We start from the raw sequence: 24,198 nt of genomic DNA on the forward strand, positions 1-24,198 counted from the left end.
GATGGATTCCAGTATAGACTTAAAGCACCTCCAAACCCAGATAGAGGTTTTTGTATGTGGATGGGGTTGAGTTAAAAACAAAGTAAGAATCTGGGCTGACTGCAATGAAGATATATCCTCAGATACTGCTGCACTGCTGACACTTGGATATTTTAACATTTCTCTTTTCACTTAGACATGTTAGCAAGTGGCATGTGTGTGCATTTGTTGCAAGCAGCAGATGGCCCTCAAAGACCAGGTAGGAGCTCTTGAGGCCAGAGTGGCTGAACTGGAGGAGCTAAGGAAGACAGGTAGATAGACAAGACTTTCTGGGACACAGTAAAGGAGTCCGACCCCTACTCTGACAGCCTCTGTGCTGGTGAGGAGGAAGAAAGTCTAACTGGAGAACATCAAAGTGAAGCGGAAGGAAATGATCTCATAGTTAAGACCCTCCTCTTCCAGAGGATATCATAGTATCCTCTCATACTGAGGAGACCCCAGTTATTAGAAAGACAGGTAATAGTAATGGGGGATCATAGGAAATATAACAAACTGTGTTTGTAATCACCTGGAGAACCTCATGGAGGTAAATTGTCTGCTGATGCAAAGGAAAGGTTGCTGATCTCTAAAGACATGGAGTCCAAATTCAGGTTGCTAGATAAGAGATTAAAGCCTAGGACCTCCACGGTGGCATTGTCTGAAATGCTTCCGGTTCCATGCATGTGTCTAATTAGACAGACAGAACTGCAGGATCTCAGCATGCAGATGAAACAATGATATAGTGAGGAAGTCTCGAGGATTATTAGGAACTGAGGAACCTTTTGGGAAAGGAGGAACCTATACAAGAAGGAGAGGCTCCACCTAAACCAAAACAGAACCAGATAGCTGACTTGTAAAACCAAAAAGGTTGTAAGGAGTTTTTTTTAAAAACTAAGTGGGGGGGGGAAGTCAACAAGTGCAGAGGAGCGCACTGTTTGGGACAGAGACATCCTTCAGGGGAGGATCTTTTAATGGGGATTCTCTACATCCTATTAAAAAGGAGAGGATAGAAACTGTTCAAGTGCAGGTAGAAGCTGAATAGAAACAGTCAAATGAAAAAGGAGTCCCATTCAATTACTTCACATGAAGGCAGACCACTATATATTAAAAAAATTACAATTGCTTATATACAAATGCTAGAAGTCTAAATACTAAGATGGGTGAACTTGAGTGCCTGGTATTAAACAAGGATACTGATATAATAGGCATCACAGAAACGTGATGGTATGATGATAATGGGACAAAATATATAGGAATGACAGAATAGGTCATTCTGGTGGGGGAGAGGCACTATAAATGAAAACATACATACAGAGTAAAATGTAGTAAAAATCTTAACTGAATCCAATTGCACCATGACATCTCCAGGGACAGAAATTCCAGGCTTGAGTATAACAGGAATATAGAACAAACCACCTGACTAGGATGATGATAGTTATTATGAAATGCTCAAGTAGATGAGAAGCAATAAAAATAGAAAAAAAACTCAATAATAATGAGGGATTCTAACTGTCCCTATATTGACTAGGTACATATCAGTTCAGGATGGGATGCACAAACAAAATTTCTAGACACTATTAATGACTGCTTCTTGAAGCAGCTAGTCCTGGAACTCACAAGGAGAGAGGCATTTTTTTATTTAGTCCTAAGTAGTATACAAGAGGTGACTACAGCTAAACCACTCAGTAATAACGACAATAATGTAATTAAATTTAACATCCTTGTAGGGGGGAATATACCAAAGCAGCTCCCACAGTAGCATTTAACGTCATAAAGGGGGGATACACAAAAATGAGGACACTAGTTAAAAACAGAACTTCAAAAGGAAGTCACAAGAGTGAAATGCCTCCAAACTGCATGGAAACTTAAAAAAAACCCCATCATAATAGAGGCTCAAATTACGTGTATACCCCAAATTAAACAACACAGTAGGAGGACCAAAAAATGCAATGGCTAAAAAAAGTAAAAAGAGGAAGTTAGAGACAAAAAGATATAATATTGGAAGTCAAATCCTACTGAAGAAAATAGAAATCAGCATAAACTCTGGAAAGTCAAGTATAATTAGAAAGGCTAATAAAGATTTGAAGAGCAACTAGCGAAAGACAAAAACTAAACAGCAAAAAATACTTCAAGTACATCAGAAGCAGTGAGGCCACTGGATGATTGAGGTGCCAAAGGAGCCCTCTAGAAAGACAAGGTCTTTGCAGAGAAGCTAAATGAAGCCTTCACTACAGGAGGATGGGAGGGCGATTCCCACACCTGAGTCATTCTTTTTAGCTGACAAATCTGAGGAACTGTCCCAGATTAAGGCATCAGTAGAGGAGGGTTTTGGAACAAATTGATAACCTGAAAAGTAATAAGTCACCAGGACCAAATGGTATTCATGCAAGAGTTCTGAAGGAACCTAAGTATGCAACTGCAGAACTACTAGCTGTGGTACAGCACTTAAGTCAGCCTCTGTACCAGATAACAGGAAGATACATTATGTGATTTTTTAAAAAGGCTCCAGAGGTCATCTGGCAATTACAGGTCCGTAAGCTTAAATTTCAGGCAAGTTGGTTAATTCTCTTTTTTACTATAGCTTTATCAGATAAATAGATTATTATTATTTGTTGGGGAAGAGTCAACACAACTTTTGTGAAGGGAAATCATGCCTCACCAATCTATAGAATTCTTTGAGAGGGTCAAAACAAACATGGATAAAGGTGATCCAGCACATATAGTGTCAAAGATTTTTCTGCAAGCCCAAGTGTAAGGTCCTTCACCAAAGACTCTTAAGCAAAATAATCAGTCATGAGATAAGAAGGAAGATCCTGTCATGGATCAGTAATTGGTTAAAAGACAGGAAAAAGGATAGGAATAAATGGTCAGTTTTCAGAAGGGAGAGAGATGTAAATAGTGGTGTTCCTAGGAGTCTGTACTCGGACCTGTGCTATTCAACATATTCATAAATGGATCTGGGAAAAGGGATAAATAGTGAGGTGGCAAAATTTGCAGATGAGACAGAACTACTCATTATAGTTACGTCCAAAGCAAGCTATGAAGAGCTGCAAAGAGTTCTCACAATAGTGGGCGAATGGACAACAAAATGGCAGATGAAATTCAGTGCTGATAAATACAAAGTAATGCACATTGGAAAACAATCCCAACAATACCCACAAAATGATGGGGTCTAAATTAGCTGTTCCCACTCAAGAAAGATCTTGGAGTCATTGTGGACAGTTCTCTGAACACAGCTCCTCAAATGTGCAGCGGCAGTCAAAAAAGCTAACAGAACATTAGCAGCCATTAAAAAGGGACAGATAATAAGAGAGAAAAGATAATGCCTCTATATATAAATTGATGGCACACTCACATCTTGAATTAGATAGAGTTCTCCTCCATGAACTTATCAATGGCTATTTGCCAAGATCAGCAGACATGCAACCCCATGGTCTGGGTGTCCCTAAGCCTCTGACTGCCAAATGCTGGGACTGGACACCAGGAGATGGATCACACAATTGCCCTGTTCTGTTCAATCCCTGTGAAGCATTGGCCACTGTGAGAAAAAAGGGCACTGCGCTAGCTGGACCATTCGTCTGACCCATTATGGCCATTCTTATGTTCTCACCCCCATTTCCTCACACATACACTCACAACCTTTGAATCCTGAAGGGGTAAAACTCAAACTTCTGGAAATGCTGCACTAGAATACTTAATTCTTGGGGATTTGCTAAATGCTGCACTTAGGCTGTTTTAGGAGTGTCATCCAAAGATAATAAAATTTTTCATCTCTTCCCCCGTTTCAAGCAAGATATAAACACCCTATTTTAAAATATATATAGTTTTACACATTTTTGTATCTTTCTAATAAATCAAAGCTATGCACTATCTTGTGAGTATCAAGGAAATTAGTTCACTTTTATTATTTCCAGAATAATGAAGACTGACAACAGTTTCTATATTTGATAAGAAATTTTCAGGGTTTTTCCCCCCCTGTTCTACAAAGTTTAAGCCAACACTAATCTGTGCATAAGGAAGCAGTGTTCTCTACTCAACTTCTCCTTTAGCTGATGCTCTTCTATTCAGTTCTGCACCATTTCTAAATTTAAAAAAGATATTTCTAAAATGCATTACCTAAAATGCACACTCTTCTTTCAGTACAGCTGTAAATTTTTCAAGCTAATTTCGGGCTGAAGAAATGTCTAACACTAATTTATAGCTATATCTCTTGCAACATTGGCCTGGTCTACACTGGGGTGGGGGGGGTCGATGTAAGATACGTTGACTTCAGCTACAAGAATAGAGTAGCTGAAGTCGACATATCTTAGTTTGACTTACCTCCTGTCCTCACTGTGCGGAATCAATGGCCACGGCTCCCCTGTCGACTCTGCTTCTGCCTCTCACCCTGGTGGAGTTCTGGAGTCGACAGGAGCGCATTCAGGGATTGATTTATCGTGTCTAGACGAGACACAATAAATCAATCCCTGTTAGAGCAATCGCTACCCACTGATCTGGCAGGTAGCATGGACATACCCATTTATGGGTACAACTATAGGTCATCTCACAAAAGAGAGAACCAGTTAGAGATTTTCTCCATTTCAAGTCAATTAACAGGTCACTAACTCCTTGCCAGAAGATACTTGTGAAAGATCCACTTTTGCACCCACATGGAATATGTAGCGGTAGTTATTTCTCTGGTATAGCATTTAATTTTTATTTCATGTTTTTACTGCGCGTAGTGACAAAGTGATCTGGATCAGAGCAGTGCAATACAGTGTAATTATCCACATATAGTATAGCACCAAAATGCTTCATTAACTTCATTTAGAGGAGCAAGATGATGTAACTTGTGACAAGGCAATGCAAGCCGTCACCTTAGTCTGTTAACTTCTATACACAACATGCTATGCAAAAAGTGTCAGTATCAACAGCTGGGAAGAGCATGTGTGTCACCACTGTAATCTCTTCAACTGATTTACTGTCCTAACATTCATGTCACTAAGTACAAAAGCAAAAACTACTCACCAAATAAGTTGCTTGAATGTCCTTGTTTAGATATGGGCTTCAGTTCATTTAATCCCCAAGCATAACGCTTATAATTATCCCAGGAATGTTTCATCATCTGGAGGGAAATGAAAGCAGGATTATAATGTTGATTTAACAAGAAAACATAATTCGTGTTATATCAGTCGCGTTATACTGAGGTAGAGGTGTAATATTTTCAGCATTCTGGCTAGAGAGGTGTAATTGGATTACTAGTTTTATAATAATCCCTTTTTATACAAAATCATCAACTTCCGGGCACCTTGAATTCTGCAAGGAGAGAAAAGCCAAGTTGGAATCTCCTACAAAGACAACTCACATTTGCTGCTTTACATAGCCATGCTGATATCTCTCAGATAACAGAAATAACAGATTATCTTTATGGAGACGGAACAAAAAAAAAGTTAAGAAACTGAAAAAGTAGTATTGTACCATTACAGCAAAGTTCTGAATAGTTATAATTATACTAAAAACTATTTTAAATATAACTTACAGGTTGCAAAGTCAAACACTTGAGAGTTGGGCAACCATAAATCTGGTACTTGTTGAGCAATTTTAATTCTGCCCCCTTGTATACCTATCCTGTGAAGTGAATAAACATGTAGGAAGCTCCTAAAGAAAATGAGTCATTATGTAATTAATAACTATCAATATATGGGGGTCAAATTAAGATTGCATAGGCCACCATAAATGTACCACTTCCTAAGTTTTGAGTGCTTGGCTTTGAAACCTTGGCATTCTTTTAACAGATTGTGTATGAGATTTCCCGATTTTGTGGATTTGTTTGATTTTAAAAAATTCAAAGCAAAATCAAGTTGACTTTGTGCAACTAGCAACCTACTCAACCCCTTGTGAATCAATAAGGTTTGAACCTTGAACCTGCAGTATTACAGCAGAGACTGTTACTAGAGCTACAGGTCTAGCGATATGCTCAAAGCGCAAGGAGTGCTGGGTCGGGGGGGCAGGCCCAGCATAGGCTGGCTCTCTTCATCCTGCAACTGACCTAGGAGCTGGAGGAGCTCCTGCTTACATGGTGGTGTCCCCAGAGATGGAGGATTGGTTGCCAGCACCATATGCTGGGTCCAGAGGGTGGTTGAGAGGGGGCCCCAGCTTGTCTCTCCTCCTCCTCCCTTAGGGTGACCAGACAGCAAATGTGAAAAATCGGGACAGAGGGTAGGAAGTAATAGGAGCCTATCTAAGAAAAAGACACAAAAATTGGGACTATCCCTATAAAATCGGGACATGGGGTCACCCTACCCTCCCTCCATCAGCTTCACCTAGCTCCCTAGTGTTCAGGCAGCAGGTGGTGGTAGTGCTCCCACACATGTAACCCTGGCCTCTGCGTGAATCCATGCTGCCATTTCCTAAAAAAGGCAAGCAAAAGAAAGGAAATAGCCATTTTTAAAGGTACTATACCTTACCAAAATCTGAATGGAATTTCACAGAACAAGAAAAGTCACTTCTGTAGCCTCATGGTCATTAACTGTGCTGAATATCAAAGGCCTGCAGCAAGTAAGGGAGGTGAGAGATTCTCAAAGAAAGGTTGCAGAAATCCTTTATAATGGACAGTGTTAGGCAACTTAAATATAAGGTCACTACAAGCCTCTCCTATAGTAAGTAACAGAACAAATGGTTAGGGGTTCAAAACCACTAACAGCCAAGCTTGCTCATTATCTTCTTATAGATGCTAAACTTCCAGGATATTTTTTCCTATGTTTTTCTGTATCACTTTAAAATTTCATTTAGTTTTGCTTATTGTCAGCTAGTTATGACTATTAAACTTTTAGTCAAGTTTATTACCAATTTGTTTTCTATAGACACACTTCTTTTACTTTTAGCGCTTAATACAAAAATTTTTAATGCAAAGTATCATCCCTTTAAATAGTTTGTTAGCCCTCTGGTGCTCTTTACTGTGTTCTAGGTTTCAGAAGCCTCGAGGAGACCCAGGTAAAATATGCAACTTCTAGCTGCATAGTGTATGTGCATTTAGTAAACAACTGTGTTCTCTGTGATTTCTTAATATTGTTTTTGTTGTATAAAGAAGAGACAAAACACTGTAGATTAATAGACTCATTTTAGTTAGCACTACATGCTGGACAGACTAAAATCAACCTCAAATTTGTATTTTTTTTGATTAGCCAGGAAGTCTTGTTTGTTGGAGTTTAATAATTTAAAATCCTTGCGCACTTGTTTTTTCCTCAAATCATTGTGGTACCAATTTCCATTAATATTCAACTAATATCAGTGATACTCGGACTGAGGCTTATGAGCCACAAGTTGCTCTTTAATGTGTCTCCTGTGGCTCTTTGCAGTACATGATATTAAAACAATGATTTAATTATTAACCTAAGTTATAAATCAATCAGGATGTGTTTACTATATTAACTAATTGTAGTTGAGAAAAATACTTGCTCACTCTGCTGTGAATACATATACATGAACACACACCTAAATATTTCCTGTCATACTGTTTAAATATTAATGTGGTACTCTAGTAAATTAAACAATGAATTCACACTATCGTGGCTCCTTTGGGAAATGCTGATTTGAGCTAATTTGGCTCCTGAACCACTGAGGTCTGAGTATCACTGCATTAGTGTTATAAAGTAGTAGCTCTACATTAAACAAAAAAAAAAAGTTACCTTACGTCTGACCACCTTAGCAGATAATAGTCACATACGAAGCTTTGGATTCGGCAAGGTTTCTGGTTCCGACACATTAAGACTGGAATTTTACCAAACATCTTCTGGCTTAACAATCCTCTGTAACAATCTTCAATATTTCATTTGCAATATGCTCTCCATCCCCCGCTTCCAATTAGCAGTTCTTAATTACCATAATTCATTCATTATAAGGCCAGAAGAGACCACTGTGATCATCTAGTCTGACCCTGCATAACAGGCCATAGGGCTTCCGTAATTTATTCCTTTTTGAACTACAGCATGCCTTTTAGAAAAGCATTCAATCTTGATTGAAAAGTTTCCAATGATGGACAATTCACCATAACCTTAGGAAGCTGTCCAATGGTTAATTACCAGCACTTAAAATGTGCACCTTATTCCCTAATTCCTAATCTAGATTTGTCTAACTTCAACTTCTAGCTATTGTGTCTTATTATATATTTGTCTGCTAGACTGAAGAGCACTGTTATCAAATTTCTGTTCACTGTGTAAGTACTTCTGGGCTGTGATGAAGCCACCCCTTAACCTTCTCTTTGATCGGATAAATAGATCGAGCTCCCTGACTCTCTCATCGTAAGGGATTCTTTCCAATCCTTTAATCATTTCTATGGCTCTTCTCTGAACCATCTCCAATCAACATCATTGTCCACAGTTCAAGAAAGATCACAATCCAGATTGCTAGAAATCACATGGGCTGGTTTAAATCAGGGTGCCTAACCTTAACCATTAGAGAGTCAATTACATTGTGATTTCTCAAAATGAATAGACTTTGTGCTGTTATCAATATCAACTCAAAGCAGCAGTGTTTTGAACCTCCACCCAAAGTTTTACACAGGAGATCTAAGTATCTAGCTGGCCTCTGAAGAAGCTTAAAACCACCTGAATTTGTAACTGCTTTACCCAAAATTGGATCCATACTTATCACTATCTCACTTCCTACAGTATTCAAAGGCAATATGCAATTTTATCTAATGTAGACTTAAAAAAAGGGAAATAGAGCTTTCAATTCTACCTATCAGATCAACCCAGACTCTGTTACAAGAATATAGGAAAGGGAGAACTCATCCTTAACCAATTCCATATATGGGTCAAACTGGTATGGAGACAGCATTAGAAAGAGTTTAACATGACTAATAGGACTTGTCTACACTGGCAACTTACAGTGCTGCAACCTTCTCCCTCAGGGGAATGAAAAAACACCCCCCCCCCCAGCACAGCAAGTTTCAGTGCTGTAAAGCACCAATGTAAACAGTGCACCAGTGCTCTCACCCAGCATACCAGAGCTCTCGCCCAGTGCTCTCCTGCGACGACACAAGCCACGTTAAAGCGCTGCTGTGGCAGTGCTTTAGCATTGCCAGTGTAGACTAGCCCATATTCCCCACCACTCAAGCATCGGGAATTCTTATTCTAATCCTCTTTTCCAAATATTGCTATTATAGATAATCCTATACTGGACATTATATTTATACTAAAAAACTTGTAAACTGCATAATCCAAATCTGTTCTACTCACTTTAAAAATTATGCTTTATCCCGACGTTTAGAAGACGGCACAAACTAAATCTTTCACTGATTCACATTAATCTAATCTCAGCAAAATTAACAAGAAAACCTAATCATTCCCTCCCCTGTTGGATACAAAGTAAAACGTGCTATTGCAGTTACTACCACAGCAGTTAGCTAAAATCCATGAGTAAGGCTGCGATTTAGTCATGGGTATTTTTAACAAAGTCATGGACAGGTCACAGGCAATAAACAAAAATTCAAAGCCCCATGACTTCTCCATCATTTGTACAATAAACATCCCTCACTAAACCTTAGCTGGGTAGTCTAGGGGGAGCTGGGGCTAGTGGCTCCAGCTGCCTGGGGCCACTGAGCAGCCGCTGCTCCGACCGCCCCCGGGGTTGCATCCCCGGCATTGCTCGTCCCCGGGGTTGCATCCCTGGCATTGCTCCCACTGCCCCTAAGACCATTGCTTGGGCAGTCCCAGGGGCCAGCCACACTGGCTGCTGCTCAGGTGGCCACAGGACCAGCTTCCCAGGGCCCCCCAATCAGTAGCCAGGGCGGCTCCAGCAGTGACCCGGGTGTCTGGCTGCAGCTGGCCCCTGGGCCAGCTGCTTGGGTGGCCCTGGGGTCAACCACACTGGCCGCTGCAGAATCCGGTAATCTGTGATTTCCATGACCTCTATGACAGACACAGAACCCTATCCACAAGTAGTACAAGTATCTATGGAAACATTATAGCAATTAAGGAAGGAGATTAGTCTTTTTAAAACCATTTTGGACTGTTATAAACCACTTGCAAGCAAATGTAACTGTTTCATTGTTTCTTAAATTCCAAACAGTGCCTTCAATAAAAATGCGAAGTTTATGTCAAGATATCCAGTCAAGGTGACAAAACTAACGAAATACACGGTTAATAGAAATTATTTATACATAAGATTCAAAGTATCAGTTAATTAAAATAAAAGTATATATTCGGATAGAATACTCCCACATTTTAATTTTAAGTTTAAAAATTAACACTGATAATCAACAGAACGTTGTTTGAGCCCCACATGGTTTACATTAATAGGATAATGCTTTAACATCTTAAAGAGAGTCTCTCCATTTTCATTTAATTCCAGTCCATATATTTCAGTTTCATAGGAGTCCAAGTTTATATATACAGACATAAGATGCAACACCTTGTCAGAGTTACCATTGGTAAAAACAGTACTTTGTCACAGATACAAACATATCCCTTGTCACCAAGGATCTTAATATACAGAAGCTCTGATCTGGCAGTGTGGTGATCACTGCAAATTGTGAGCTGAATAGATTCCCGGTGTTAATAGCCTAATTTCATAATGGCATCATACTGAGTTAAAAGTATGTACACACTGGCTTGTTTGCATAATACTCAGAAAAAATGTCCATGTTTCTAAATCAGTAGGATGATGTCAAACATGTCCTGAAGTACGTTCATGTTAGTGTTCCACTAAGTACCCTCTTGCACAGACTAATTCTAGTGAAATAAACCAAAGACTTTTAAAAAAATACATTTAAGGGAATACTTTTCATTCAAGATTTCATATGAGGGATAAGGTACTATTTTCCAGAAGAAGTGCTTAAGTGATTTAAATGACCGCGTCCAATTGCCTTTCAGTAAAACTCGGGCTTCTAGGCAGTTTAGAAAATTTTACTCACAGCATAAGGTACCTGAACAGTGCTGGAAAAGATTTTAGAACTACTTGAAACCTTGAGAATCCCATAAAGTGCCTAGACAAGCTAGCCACACTGGTTTTCAGGAACATCTTTAGCAATCATTCATATAACACATAATATTGTGAAATATATAACTAGGTACTGGATTTAATGCTATGTATGAAAAAGAAGTGACCAGCTTATTTTAAGGCATTCGTATGATCAGTCTGTAGCCTACATAAAAATCAACAATGAATTCTAGACATTAAAATGAAATAAGTACAACAAAGGAAAACATTAACAGCTGTTGTGAGGATTAATTTATTAAAGTAAAGCACTTTAAAATCCTAAAATGGAAGGCATGATAGAAATGCTAAGTAGTATTTCTTAATAGGAGCTGTAAATTACTGATAAGGTTCTATTCTGTATGGATTCTTAGACCTCCCTCATCACCCTAGTAAGAGGGCCTTCCAGTACTGCATTAAGTACTGTGACTCGTGTTAGAGGAGAAGCATGTGCGAGTGTTTTGTTGTAGTTTTTTTTTAAAAACCTATGTTGCTTTGTTCTAAAGAAAATAGCCAACTCTTAATTCTATAACCTGACATTTAATTAAAAAGTATCTAAAGAGAATGGAAACGAGTAATTAAGAGAATGACTAAGTGTATTCTATTGCTTGACATTTCATACATACACTTAAAAATGAAGAAAACTTTATAAATTCAGAAACAAAAGAACAATCTTTCCTCTGACCCATCTACATAATGATAAAACTCAGTTAATTAATCTAAGAATTATTGTAGGTATATCAAGTCATTCAGGTTTAATGCCTGAAGAGAGTTTTGATATGTAATATACACTAACAGTACATTTTAGAGGAAGCGAGTCTTGCATGCTCGCTTCTAATATCCTGATCGAACACCACCACCAAAAATTTCCCTGTTACCTTGAGTCAGAGTTATGCGGCCAGATCCTTAGCTATCACTGAAGGTAACAGACCACAAGTTGCAAGCTGGGAGGAGATGGTGATAAAAAGGTGGCTTAAAGTTCACCTTAACACTCCTGACACAAATGCTCCTCAGCACAGGGTCAGTGTCTTTGTATCCAGTTAGAGCAGCCTAAGGGCTGCTGTAACTTGTGTGGCAGTGGCCAGAAGCATAGTGCACAAGTATCCTAGTCATGATCCTTTTTTCAGGGCCCATCGTTCTTTCTGCTAAAAAAGAAGGAGGAAAAGGGAACAGCATGTGAACCCTTCCATCAGCTCTATACTTTGCACTTGGGTGATAATCTCTAGGCTGAATTAGCTAGGTTTTAGGACCAAATTATACCAATAGGACAGTTCAAAAAGGCCACATCAGAAAATCTTGCCCGTGGTTATTTGTATCCATAGGGTAAACAAGTATAAAATGTACATTAATAGAACATGCATAAAATTTAACTGTTTAAACAACCAAAGCATTAAAAGAATGGAAATAAATTGTGATATTCTCATGTAACTTGTAGGAGTTTGAAAATTGTTCACTTGTCCTGAAAATATTTGCCTTAGCTGGAATGTTAAGACATCTTAAGTAATTTTGATTACCATCAAAGCTTTCTTTGCCTCTAATTCTCATTTTTAATAGTGATAGAAAAGGCAATACAAATATGCCATTGCAGTATATCATTCAGTGTTTAGCTGAGCAGTCTCATACCAGGTTCAATACTCCCCAATTTTCAGATAAGTATTTCATAACAACGGCCATAGTGGGTCAGACCAAAGGTCCATCGAGCCCAGTATCCTGTCTGCCAACAGTGGCCAATGCCAGATGCCCCAGAGGGAATGAACCTAACAGGTAATGATCAAATGATCTCTCTCTCCTGCCATCCATCTCCACCCTCGGACAAACAGAGGGTAGGAATACCATTCCTTACCCATCCTGTTTAATAGCCATGAATGGAGTTAACCTCCATGAATTTCTCTAGTTCTCTTTTAAACCCTGTTATAGTCTTAGCCTTCACAACCTCCTCAGGCAAGGAGTTCCACATGTTAACTGTGTGAAGAAGAACTTCCTTTTATTTGTTTTAAACCTGCTGCCCATTAAATTTCACTTGGTGCCCCTAGTTCTTATATTATGGGAAGAAGTAAATAACTTTTCCTTATTCACTTTCTCCACATCACTCATGATTTTACATACCTATATCATAGCCCTCCCTTAGTCTCCTCTTTTCCAAGCTGAAAAGTCCTAGACTCTTTAATCTCTCCTCATACTGGACCTGTTCCAAACCCCTAATAATTTTAGTCGCCCTTTTCAGAACCTTTTCTAATACCAGTATATCTTTTTTGAGATGAGGAGACCACACCTGTACGCAATATAAACAGCTGTTACCACCTGAACCATTTGAGTTAGGTTACTGCCTTATTTAAAAGCAGAGACAAAACTTGTCCCAAATGGTCCACCAAGAATTCATCTTATAAAACTTTGTGACTGTTGACAAGATCTGGATTAAAACAAAATATCCCGAGGTTAAAGATCTTGCCTCATTCTTCACCTATCCACTTTCATCTAGCTCCCTTTTCTTCCTTACTTTTAGGAAGGGCTAAAGAGGTGGGTGGGAGAATGGAAAAGCATCAAAATAAGGGCAGAGGAACCAGCTCCATATTCCCAGTACTGAAGAGAAGAGAAGTTGCATGTTCCCTTTTTCTCCCTGCAGATTTTCCTTCTGAGAAATTTGAGATGCCCATCACATTGGCTTTCAAATATTTTAACCCCTATGAGCAGAAGGTAAAAAACATCTCAGGAGTAACAGTTAAATACAGATGGTGTCCTTAGGGCATTCTACAACTTTCCTTTCTCAAACAAGTCACTGAAAGTGAGTCTAAAACATTATTAGACTGTTGATTGTAAAAAGGAAGGAAATATTTGAACTGAAGACAAACATATCTGAAGACGAAAGTTTAGAGGGCAAGAACTCAGATTGGACATTAAACCTGAATGACAAGGGAAGAATGAAAAATACAATATCTACATTCAAGCATACAAAAATAGCTGCATTTCACTAGAGACTGTACAAAAATAACTGGTATGTTACTCAGATACCAAACAGAATTAGCATCATTTTCTATAGTCCTTTTCATTTTATTCACAACTTTACTGACACAGCCAGAAAAGAGTAATTGTAGAAATTCTTCTCAGCACCAGATACATTATTCTCCCACTCACTCAAAAGATTCATTCGGGACCACATACGTACTGTTACAGTTTCCAATAACTTTGAACCATCAAGCTGTACACATAGCTAGCTTATGGTAGCTCTGATACACTCATACTTATGTCACCTTTCTCCCTTTCCTATGGTTCTTCACAGGCATTTGAGGAGTCTTGTTTCAGATTAGATTGCAAGTTATCTGGGAGAAGGAGTGTACTTTCCCATGTATTTGTAAAGTGCCTAACAACACAGAGTCCTATTCCTAATAAGTTAGTGCTAAAATGCCCCAAACTCAATACAAATAATTTGACTAGAACACTACCAAACAAAATATACCATTTTTCAGTTGCAAAAGAGGCTAATGTTCTGGGGACTATTAACAGGGGGGTTATATGTAAGACATGGGAGGTAACTGTCCCTTTTTACTACGCAGTGGTGAGGCCTCAGTTGGTGTCTGTGTACAATTCTGGGCTCCATACTTTAGGAAAGATGGAGAACTTGGAGAAAGTCCAGAGCAGAGCCACAAAGTGATTTAGAAAACTTGACGTATGAGGAAAGATTAAAAACTGGCATGTTTAGTCTAAAGAAAATAAGACTAAATGGGGACCTGATAACAGTCTTCAAATATGTTAAAGGATGTTGTAAAGAGGATAGTAATCAATTGTTCTCTGGGTCCACTGAAGGTAGGATAAGGAGCAATGGGTTCACTCTGCAGCAAAGGAGATTTAGTTAAGATATTAGGAAAAACTTTCCAACTCTGGATAGTAAACCACTGGAAAAGGTTTCCAACGAAGCTGTGGAATCCCCTTCATTGGAGGTTTTTAAGAACAGGTTGGATGAACATCTCTCAATGATAGTGCTTCTCAACCAGGGGTAAGGTACCCTTGGGGTTACACAGAGGTGTTCCAGGGGGTACATCAATTCATCTAGATATTTGCCTAGTTTTACAATAGACTATATAAAAAGCACTAGCAAAGTCAGTACAACTGCAATTTCATGCAATGACTTGTTTATATACTACTACTATATACACCATACACTGAAATGCAAGTATAATATTTATATTCCAAGTGATTTATTTTATAATTTTATGATAAAAATGACAAAGCAAGCAATTTTTCAGTAATAGTGTGCTGTGACACTTTTGGATTTTTGTGTCTGATTTTGTAAGCAAATAGCTTTCAAATGAGGTGAAACTTGGGGTACACAAATCAGACTCCTGAAAGGGGTACAGTAGACTGGAAAGACTGAGAGCTGCTGGTCTAGTTTACTTAGTCCTGCCTCCACGCAGTGGGCTGGACTTGATGACTGAGGACCATTCCAGCACTACATTTCAATGATTCAATGAAAATGCACTGAAAGAATACAGTTACTTACATATTTAAATTCAGAAGTGATGCTTTTGAGTCCTGATAGGAAATAACACACAAATGATATTTGACATGTTTTAAAACAAAAAACACAAAAAAAACCCGCACTGCATTATTGCTTTCACAAGTCTTCAGTATTCTTCCAGATAAATCCATTTCAGATTCAGAATTGTTTGTCTAGTAATGGAAGGGTATATAATCTATGTAGAAACTTCAGAAGAGTGTCCCTAAATAGTAGTTATAACTTTATATCTTTATTTTAGCATCTTGATCTAATTCATTTATTTTCTGAAAGTATAAAACAGGCTCATTTACTCTGCAAACACAGAAAGATATGCACCAGGAAAAGGCTTTAATAACAATTTTCAGATTTAAACAAGGGTCACAACCCACCAGTTATTTCCCTCAAAGTTCTCTAAACACTCAGTTGCTTTCTTAAGTCACAGAAGGCTGTACATTCCTGGATCACTAGTGCATCCCTCAATTGAGGCAGAAGGCCAATGGCAGTGCACTGATCAAGAAGTATGTTCACCACTATTACAATTCTTTACATTTTCTCTTTTTAGTGGATTCAATTGCTTGTGAAAAGTGGATGAACTATCTGGATACTGAAATCCTATTTATCCCAAAATATGCTTTGTTCTGAGAGGTCAAGTGAAAACTTCACCACAAATCTTCTGTCCTCATAGCCTGGGAGGTCCACATCTAAGGATGAGGGTCTTCTGTGTCAGATCTGAACTTGATCACCAACAACAGCACAAGGTGTCAAACACGACCACCACCACAGTTGTCAACTAAAAACTGAATTGAGATCAGCTCTTCACGTGTCAATGAAGAGGCATCATGATAAAATTGGAAACCTATTTTGACAAGTGATTATACACATCACATTCCCTTAACTGTAAATTACTTTTCCAAAGATGAAGAGTCATTAGGGACAGCATTACAATAAGCATTATCCCTCTTCCTCGGCTGCTGATCTCTATCCACTGAAGATTCTTGAGGTTACTCTCCCTAAACCTGATAACTAAACCTTTACAGGGAGCTAGGGAAATCTGAACTTTTACTTTCATTTGAACAAGTAAACTGGCTCCTTTTTAAGGGAAAAAATAAAGTAACTGTTAGTGGCTGAACTCAGGAAGGATATGGTAGTTTCCTTGGAAATTCATCTTGCAGCACTTCGCAAATGGCTGAATTTCAGAGAGAAATTCTGCATTTCCCTTTCGCCCAGTTGCAGTGACTCAACAGTATTTCAAAGACAGAAGGACTGCTTAGTAGGACTGTTTTAAAGTTCATCCTTTTTAGTATGAGCTCGAAGTGAGTCTATTGCTCCCATTGTTTTTTTTAAGCAAGTATAAAAACTTACAACAACTTAGCTGCCTGCAAATCACTGCTGCTCAGTTAGAAGGAATGGAAGGAGAAAGTAAGGTCTCTGCAACTAAAACTGGTACTGTTTATCATATGATACACAGGTGTGGGAACAAAACCCATTATCAACTAAACACAAATAAGAGCAAATAGTAATGGGTACAGAAAAACACATAATAATCATCTTTGGGCAGAGACTTATGTCCACTCACTCACTGGAGTTGATGCATGCCTTTGGCACCCCCAAGAAATGTTCAGCCACCTAGTGAAAGCATACTTTGAGAATTAGCCCTGGTCTAGACTGAAGTCAGCCTAGTTAGATCGACTTACCATGGCGTCTTCACCGCAGTAAGTCGACTCCTGCCACTCCTACATGAACTCTGCCTGCATCTCTCGCGTCACTGGGTACAGGAGAGCACTCGAGAGTCTATTTATCGCATCTAGACTAGATAAAATCGATCCCCGCTGAATTGATCGCTGCCTGCCGATCCGGCGGGTAGCGTAGACATACCCTAACTGTCAGAACCTCAAATACAAACTCTAATTCTCTTGTGGCTCAGTAAGTCAAAGAGGTAAGGTCTTCATGTGCTATATGATGAAAGGCTTAGAAGTGATGAATATCAAAAAAATCAATACTTCACCTCTACTATTGAAGCATAATCAGTTTCTATAAAAATAAACATAAGGTTTTAGAGCAGAAGGATTCTCTCTCTCAAATTATCACAGTAATAAATGAGCCTCCAAAATTATAAAGAAGCAATGAGTTCAAAATCTGTCATTGTGAGCCTCACTAGAGAGTATCAAGTTCTGTATGTGTCTCTAATGCTACCATCACTTATCTAGACACCAAACATTATTCCCTGAGCTACTTAGCTAGTTAGGTTGAAAAGATTTTACTCCTTTGTCTCAAACCATCGTTTGCTTAGAGGACAGATCCACTGTCAAAACACTAGTTTTGGATTATTCCAGTTACTATTGTTTAGTTACAACAAATTTGGTGGTGTTCTTAAAGCGTTGAGTACTGATTTGGTCAAAAAAGTGTATGGCTATAGCCAGAAGGACAAGAACAAAGAAGAAAACAGGGCACATCTTATGTTCCATCACAAATAGTTTTATTAATTTTATTTCTAGTTCTATTTCCACCCATTTTATTTTAAAATTATTTTCCTGAGTAATCTATAGTAATGAATAGCAGGTTACATTACTGCAGCATTAAGATTTGACTTGACACAGGAAACTAAATTTACTTTTCCCCATTGCAACTAACTATGGGTGCTAGCATATAGTATAATTGTTGCATAGTTATAGAAGACCGAGCAGTGTGACATTTAGAAAATATATTACACACAAAAAGTTATGTTGAGCAAGTATTAAGTTTGAAGGGTCAAGCACTCAAGTTATGAAGCATCAGAATCAATGTTACCCTTGAAACTGAGTAGCCCATGTTTTCCAAAATGTTGGAAATGTAAAGTAACATTTGCCCTATCAGAAGTCTTGATACTGGGTCAGGAGACTGACCATATGAAGTTCTGGACCACTAATTCTCATCTTAACTGATTTTCTTCTCTTTTCAGCCCCTAGCCAAATGAAATAATCAAAACAATTCGTTCAGTATGGTTAAATACTGATGGTCAAGTCAGGAGAAGCAAAGGGCCTTCAATATCAGGTTCACGATAAATACTTTGGTAAAATTGCCCTTTTGGAATTTAAAAGGAGAGCCTGTTTCTGTTGAAACTGTTTACATAAATTTTATCTATGTATGGCAGTTGATCCATGCAACAAATAAGTCTGTAATGTTACCACTGTGGCCAGAAAATCTCTAGTCTAACTGCATGAAATTGGAGTAACAGAGTTGGACTCTTTCCAGACTGTTGAAAAATACCTGTTACATTAGAGGTTAATCCCACCTAATCACAATACTTGGGACGAAGCAGATAATGTCAGCTTACCACCACAGGATTCAGCAAGGGTAACACATTCATGCATAAATCTTTCCAAACAGAATATTAACACAGTGCAGCAACTCAGATTCCTGTTCCCAAACAGTAACAGTTGCAAATATGCATTTTAAGAAAACTGAAAATTCAGCTCTAAAATATTTTATGGTTCTCTGCCAGTTTGGGGAAATCTGTCAATAACTTTTTACATCACAAAATCCCCTTTAGGTACACAGAGCACTGTAGATCTACTTCTAAGAGATCAGCAGCTCTTCACTGGTATCGTTTCGCCCTCCTTTCCCTCTGCTTTGATCTTTATGCCAAACCAATGAGGTCTCTCTCTGCTCCAGTAAGACATTCATACCTTTATTTAGAAAACGCAGTATGGATCCACTTTTATCAGAGAAATCTTTGTAGTTATCCACCCATTGTTATGGATGCAGATAGGGTAACTACCTGCATGAGCTACAGTCAGGGCTGAAAGTAACTTAAAGGACTTGCCGCTACTCTGGAATCCAGATGAGGGGGGTGTCCTCCACCAGAAGAGGTGGAGCCTTTAAGTCCCCAGGCCGTTTAAATCAGGCTTTAAAGGGCCGGGGACTAGGGCTGTAGTAGCAGCAGCTGGGAGCTCCAAGCCCTTTAAAATCACCCCCTGAGCTCCCAGCTGCAAAGGTGGCTGGGAGCCCTGGAGTTCAGGGGCAATTTAAAAGGGGTGATTTAAAGGGCCCGGGGCTCTAGCTGCTGCTACTGCAGCAGAGCCCCGGGCCCTTTAAATTGCCGACAGAGCCCCAGGGCTCCAGCAGCAGGGCCAGAGGGTCCTGCTGCCACTACCCTGCAGGGCCCTTTAAATCGTCTCCGGAACCCTGCTGCTGGAGCCCTGGGGTAGCGGTGGCAGGGCTCCAGTGGCTATTTAAAGGGCCCAGGGTGGTAGAGGCAGTGGGAGCCCCGAACCCTTTCAATAGCCACCAGAGCCCTGCCGCCGCTGCGCCAGGCTTCTGGGACTATTTAAAGGGCCTGGGCCCTTTAAATTGTCCTCAGAGCCCTGGGGTAGCGGCAGTGGGGCTCCAGCGGCGATTTAAAGGGCTCGGGGCAATAGCGGTGGCAGGAACCCTGGGCCCTTTAAATTGCCACCTGAGCCCCACAGCCGCTACCTCATGGCTCTGGCAGCGGGGCTCTGGCAGCAATTTAAAGGACCCTGGGCGCCAGCCCTTTAAATTGCTGCCTCAGGAAGCTGGTCAATCTTGGTATAGCGCACCAGCTCTTCCTGGCAGGTTTGTAGAAATTTCGGTGGTGCACAGAACCTGCCCCTGCCCAAACTCTGCCCCCCCAAACTCCACCCCCACCTGCCCAAGACTCTGGGAGGGAGTTTGGATGGGGGAGGTGGTCTGGGATGCAGGCCCTGGGCTAGGCAGGAGACTGGGGTGCAGGATGGGTGCAGGGTGCAGGCTCTGGGAGGGAGTTTGGGGATGGGAGAGAGTGTGGAGGCAGGGGTACAGGTTCTGGGAGGGAGTTTGGGGATAAGAGGTGGTTTGGAGGGAGGGGGACCAGGGTTGAGGGCTGTGGGGTGAGGCTGGGGGTGGATTTGGGACGTGGCTGGGGATGAGGGGTTTGGGAGGGGACTCAGAGCTGAGGCAGAGGATTAGGGTGCAGGGGGATGAGGGCTCTGGCTGGGGCTGGAGATGAGCGGTTTGGGATGTTGGAGAGGCTCAGAGCTAGGACAGAAAGTTGGAGTGCGGGGGGGGAAGAGGGCTCTGGCTGGGGATGAGTTTGGGGTGCAGGCAGGCTGCCCTGGGACTGGAGCCAGAGCGAAGGACTCCCCACAGCCCTCTCCCTGCTGACAGCAGCGAGCTCTGGGGTAGGGACCCCTTTCCCCCCCGGCAGCACACTCACCCCCCCACCCCACTGTCACGGCACGTGCTCCTAGGGCCCCTCTCAGGTCCAGGAATCCCCCTCACTTCCCCTGTGGTGGGTGCCATGCCAGGTGGGGGGGGGGCTGCCATCACATGTGCGCCTCCGCCCTGCTGCTGCCCCTCACTGTAGCCTCACTGAGGCTGCCCCTTGCCCAGCATGGCAGTGGGGCAGTGTACTGGTGGAGAGTCCTACTGGAAAATGAAAGGTTCCAAGGGGGAAAGGCAGAGTGCCCTGGCAGTAGTGGGGGGGCGGGCACTAGGACCCTGTGGTGGCAGTTAATGTAGGCAGGCAGCATGGAACTGCAGGGGACTGGGAGAGAGTGGGGGCAGCAAAGAGGGGTTGGGGCATACTCAGGGGAGTGCGGGGGGGCAGTAGGTGGGGCCAGGGAGGAGACCCGGCCCCGAACATTCGTGGTGCTGGGCTCCCGGACCCTCAATTTTGCTGGAGCCAGGAGGCAGAGTCAGAGAGGGAGAGAGTGCTCCATTTTCTTGCCAGTAGCTACTGCATCTTTTCTTACCGGTCCTCCATACCGACCCGTACAGGCTTACTTTCACCTCTGACTACGGTCCAAATTGATCCTGACCATTATTGTAATGACCTTAGAGAAAGTTATTTAAAAGTTATTTCCTTCTACAGCCTTTAAAACACCTCTAACAAAGCATAAAAAAGAAAACATGCAAGATTTTCACAAGTTAGTTTTCTTTTTCACATTGGCTATTATCTTCTACACGTGCGTAGGTTTTGCAACTAGAGTTTCAAAGTTGCTAAAGCACTATTTTCTTTAATCTTTTGTACTTTCACTGAAAGCTGCTTGTAAGATCATGGAAACCTGGAAGCAGTGAGGGTGTTTTCAAACTGTCACCTATCATCATTCGAAACCATACATATATATTAGACACGCACAAGCACATGTGCACGCACACATGTGTAAACTTAAGTGTAACCTGTCATTCTCCTGAGTATTTTGGTCTTCCATGGTCAATAGTGCCCAGCGCTCACAGCTCTAGAACATTATTGTTATTATTCCTAAAGTTTTCATGCCATATTTCCTTATAAAAGGAGATTTGCATAATTAGGGTATCCATTATGTTATAGATTTAACACAATATTGAACTAGTTTTAGAAATTACATGAATATTCCAATTAAGGTACCTTATTTCCAAAGAAAGGCATATATGAGACACTTGTGTCATTAGTTGCAACCATTTCCTTCATTCCACCAAAGTTAAGTGTGACAGCAGTTTTGTGATAAAGTTTTCGTTACAAAAAACCTGTGGGGGATGCTCTGATTAAGGACATCTCTGTGTCATAAACAGATAGTTAAGGGTTAATGTCTTTTACCTGTAAAGGGTTAACAAACAGGGAACCAAACACACCTGACCAGAGGACCAATCAGGAAACAAGATACTTTCAAATCTCGGTGGAGGGAAGCCTTTGTTTGTGTTTTTTGGGTTTTGCTTTGTTCTCTGGGTCCTGGAAGGGACTAGACAGACGTTCAACCAGGTTTCTTGCCAATGTCCCTGCTACAGTCTCTCATATATTCAGAATAGTGAGTATTAAGTAGGAAAGGCGGTTATAGTCTTTTGATTGTTTTCTGTATTTGCAAATGTGTAGTTTGCTGGAAGAATTTTAAATTGTATTTTGCTGGGGGGAGGCTTCTTTCTAGTGTCTATAAGCTGAAAGATCCTGTAACTTTTACCATCTAAATTACAGAGACAACTTTTACTTTTTTCTTTCTTTTTATTAAAAAAGTCTTGCTTTTTAAGACCTGTTTGATTTTTTCCCCTTGTTGAGGCTCAAGGGAATTGAGTCTGTACTTAACAGGGAAGGAGAAGGGAGGGGAGAAGGGTGGAATCCCTTTGTTTTAGATTCACGGAGCTTGAATCTGTCTCTCTCTCCAGGATAGCCCAGGGAAGGAAAGCCTGAGAAGGAGAGCGAGGTGGCGGGGGGGGAACAAACCTGATTTCTCTGTGTTGTGATTCAAGGAGTTTGAATCACAGTAATCTTCCAGGGTAACCCAGGGAGGGGAAGCCTGGGAGAGGCAACTGTGAGGGAAAGGGTTTACTTCCCTTGTGTTAAGATCCAGAGGGTCTGGGTCTTGGGGGTCCCCAGGTAAGGTTTTGGGGGGACTAAAGTGTACCAGGCACTGGAATTCCTGGTTGGTGGCAGAGCTACAAGATCTAAGCTGGTAATTAAGCTTAGAGGAATTCATGCTGGTACCCCATTTTTGGACTCTAAGGTCAGACTGGGGAAATATACCATGACACTCTGCAACAAGCCCTTACATATATTTCTTAAGTCCTGGTATTTTCCCTCTTTAAAATTTACAGATTAAATGGTTTTGTTTCATGAGTCACTGGATACTTTATTAGATACTTCAATGAATCCACGAGTTCCACAGTATGGAGTCTTTACAATGCATAATACCAATCTCAGTACTGGACTTGGGAGACAAAACCTAGTACAAAGACAACACTAGTTTTCTAGTTATATTAATTCATATTTTCAATATAAGATTTAAGAATTGGTTTATAGACTAAATTAGTCAAAATTAGAGAAAGGCTGAGGAACTTTAAAGAGTAAAGCAGCATAATTAGGCAGCATGACAGCAGATTAACTTCATGGCTGACAAATGCATGATGGTGCATTTTGAAAGGAATAATTTTAGAATTTAGTGTGAGAGAGACCAGCTACGTTAACTACAAAAATTTCAGGAAAAAGTCTGGACTTAATGTGGGCAGCTCAATTTAAGACTCTGTTCAATGTTTTTTGTCAGCCAAAACAAACGAAGTGTTCAGATTTCTAGGACTGATATGCCATTGATCTAGTTTATATAACCAATGTAATGGTTATGTAACCATTTAAGATACCTGAATAGTGGTGAAAACTCTCTCTCACACAAAATTATACAGCAGAAATAGAAAGGATAAAGACTTAGAGACCACAGAAGCATGGAAAGATTTCTTATGAGGACAGACTGAAAAGACTGACACTATTTAGTTTAAAGAGGCAGCAAGAGGAGGACATAAGAGATTTACAAAGTAAATGATATAATCATGAGATACTATTTAGTTAATTAAACTGAATGCCAAATTTAAAAAACTGATGAAGAGGAGGTGTTTTTTTTTTTAAGAAAACAGAACACAAAACATATGTATTCATTGCCACAAGATACAACTGAAGCGAAGTTTATCAAAGCAAATACGTAACATATTTTGTATAGATAAAATAGCCATCATTGATCTGATTCGGCATTGCACTTCCTATGTTCCTAATCAAAGTACTGCCATATATATGGCAAAGATTCAGTAAGTAGGATCTCTGGCAAATGCCCCCAAACTTTCATGCTTCACTTGTATTTTCAATACTATTGTGCAGTGCCTGCAACTTTGCTAATGTCATGCTGACCTTTGCATGCTATAGCATTATGCAAAGCAGCAGGGACGTCTAATATTGCCTGAAAGGGCAGAAATGATTCTGTGTTGCTCTTCCACCCAGTATTATTCTTAGTGTGTGACAA

General features: G+C 40.3%; 1 protein-coding gene across 1 annotated transcript in view; it reads right to left on the reverse strand.

Annotated features, from left to right (window-relative positions):
• The window catches only part of LOC115648512 (mannosyl-oligosaccharide 1,2-alpha-mannosidase IA), a 213,193-nt gene that overhangs the window by 156,595 nt on the left and 32,400 nt on the right, over window positions 1–24,198 (reverse strand). Inside the window, exon 2 of the mRNA XM_030556207.1 lies at window positions 5,026–5,122. Within this exon, the coding sequence (XP_030412067.1) occupies window positions 5,026–5,122 (97 nt within the window). The remainder of the gene's footprint in view (window positions 1–5,025; window positions 5,123–24,198) is intronic.

Source organism: Gopherus evgoodei, chromosome 3, assembly GCF_007399415.2.
Source record: "Gopherus evgoodei ecotype Sinaloan lineage chromosome 3, rGopEvg1_v1.p, whole genome shotgun sequence".
In the NCBI taxonomy this organism is placed as follows: Eukaryota; Metazoa; Chordata; order Testudines; family Testudinidae; genus Gopherus; species Gopherus evgoodei.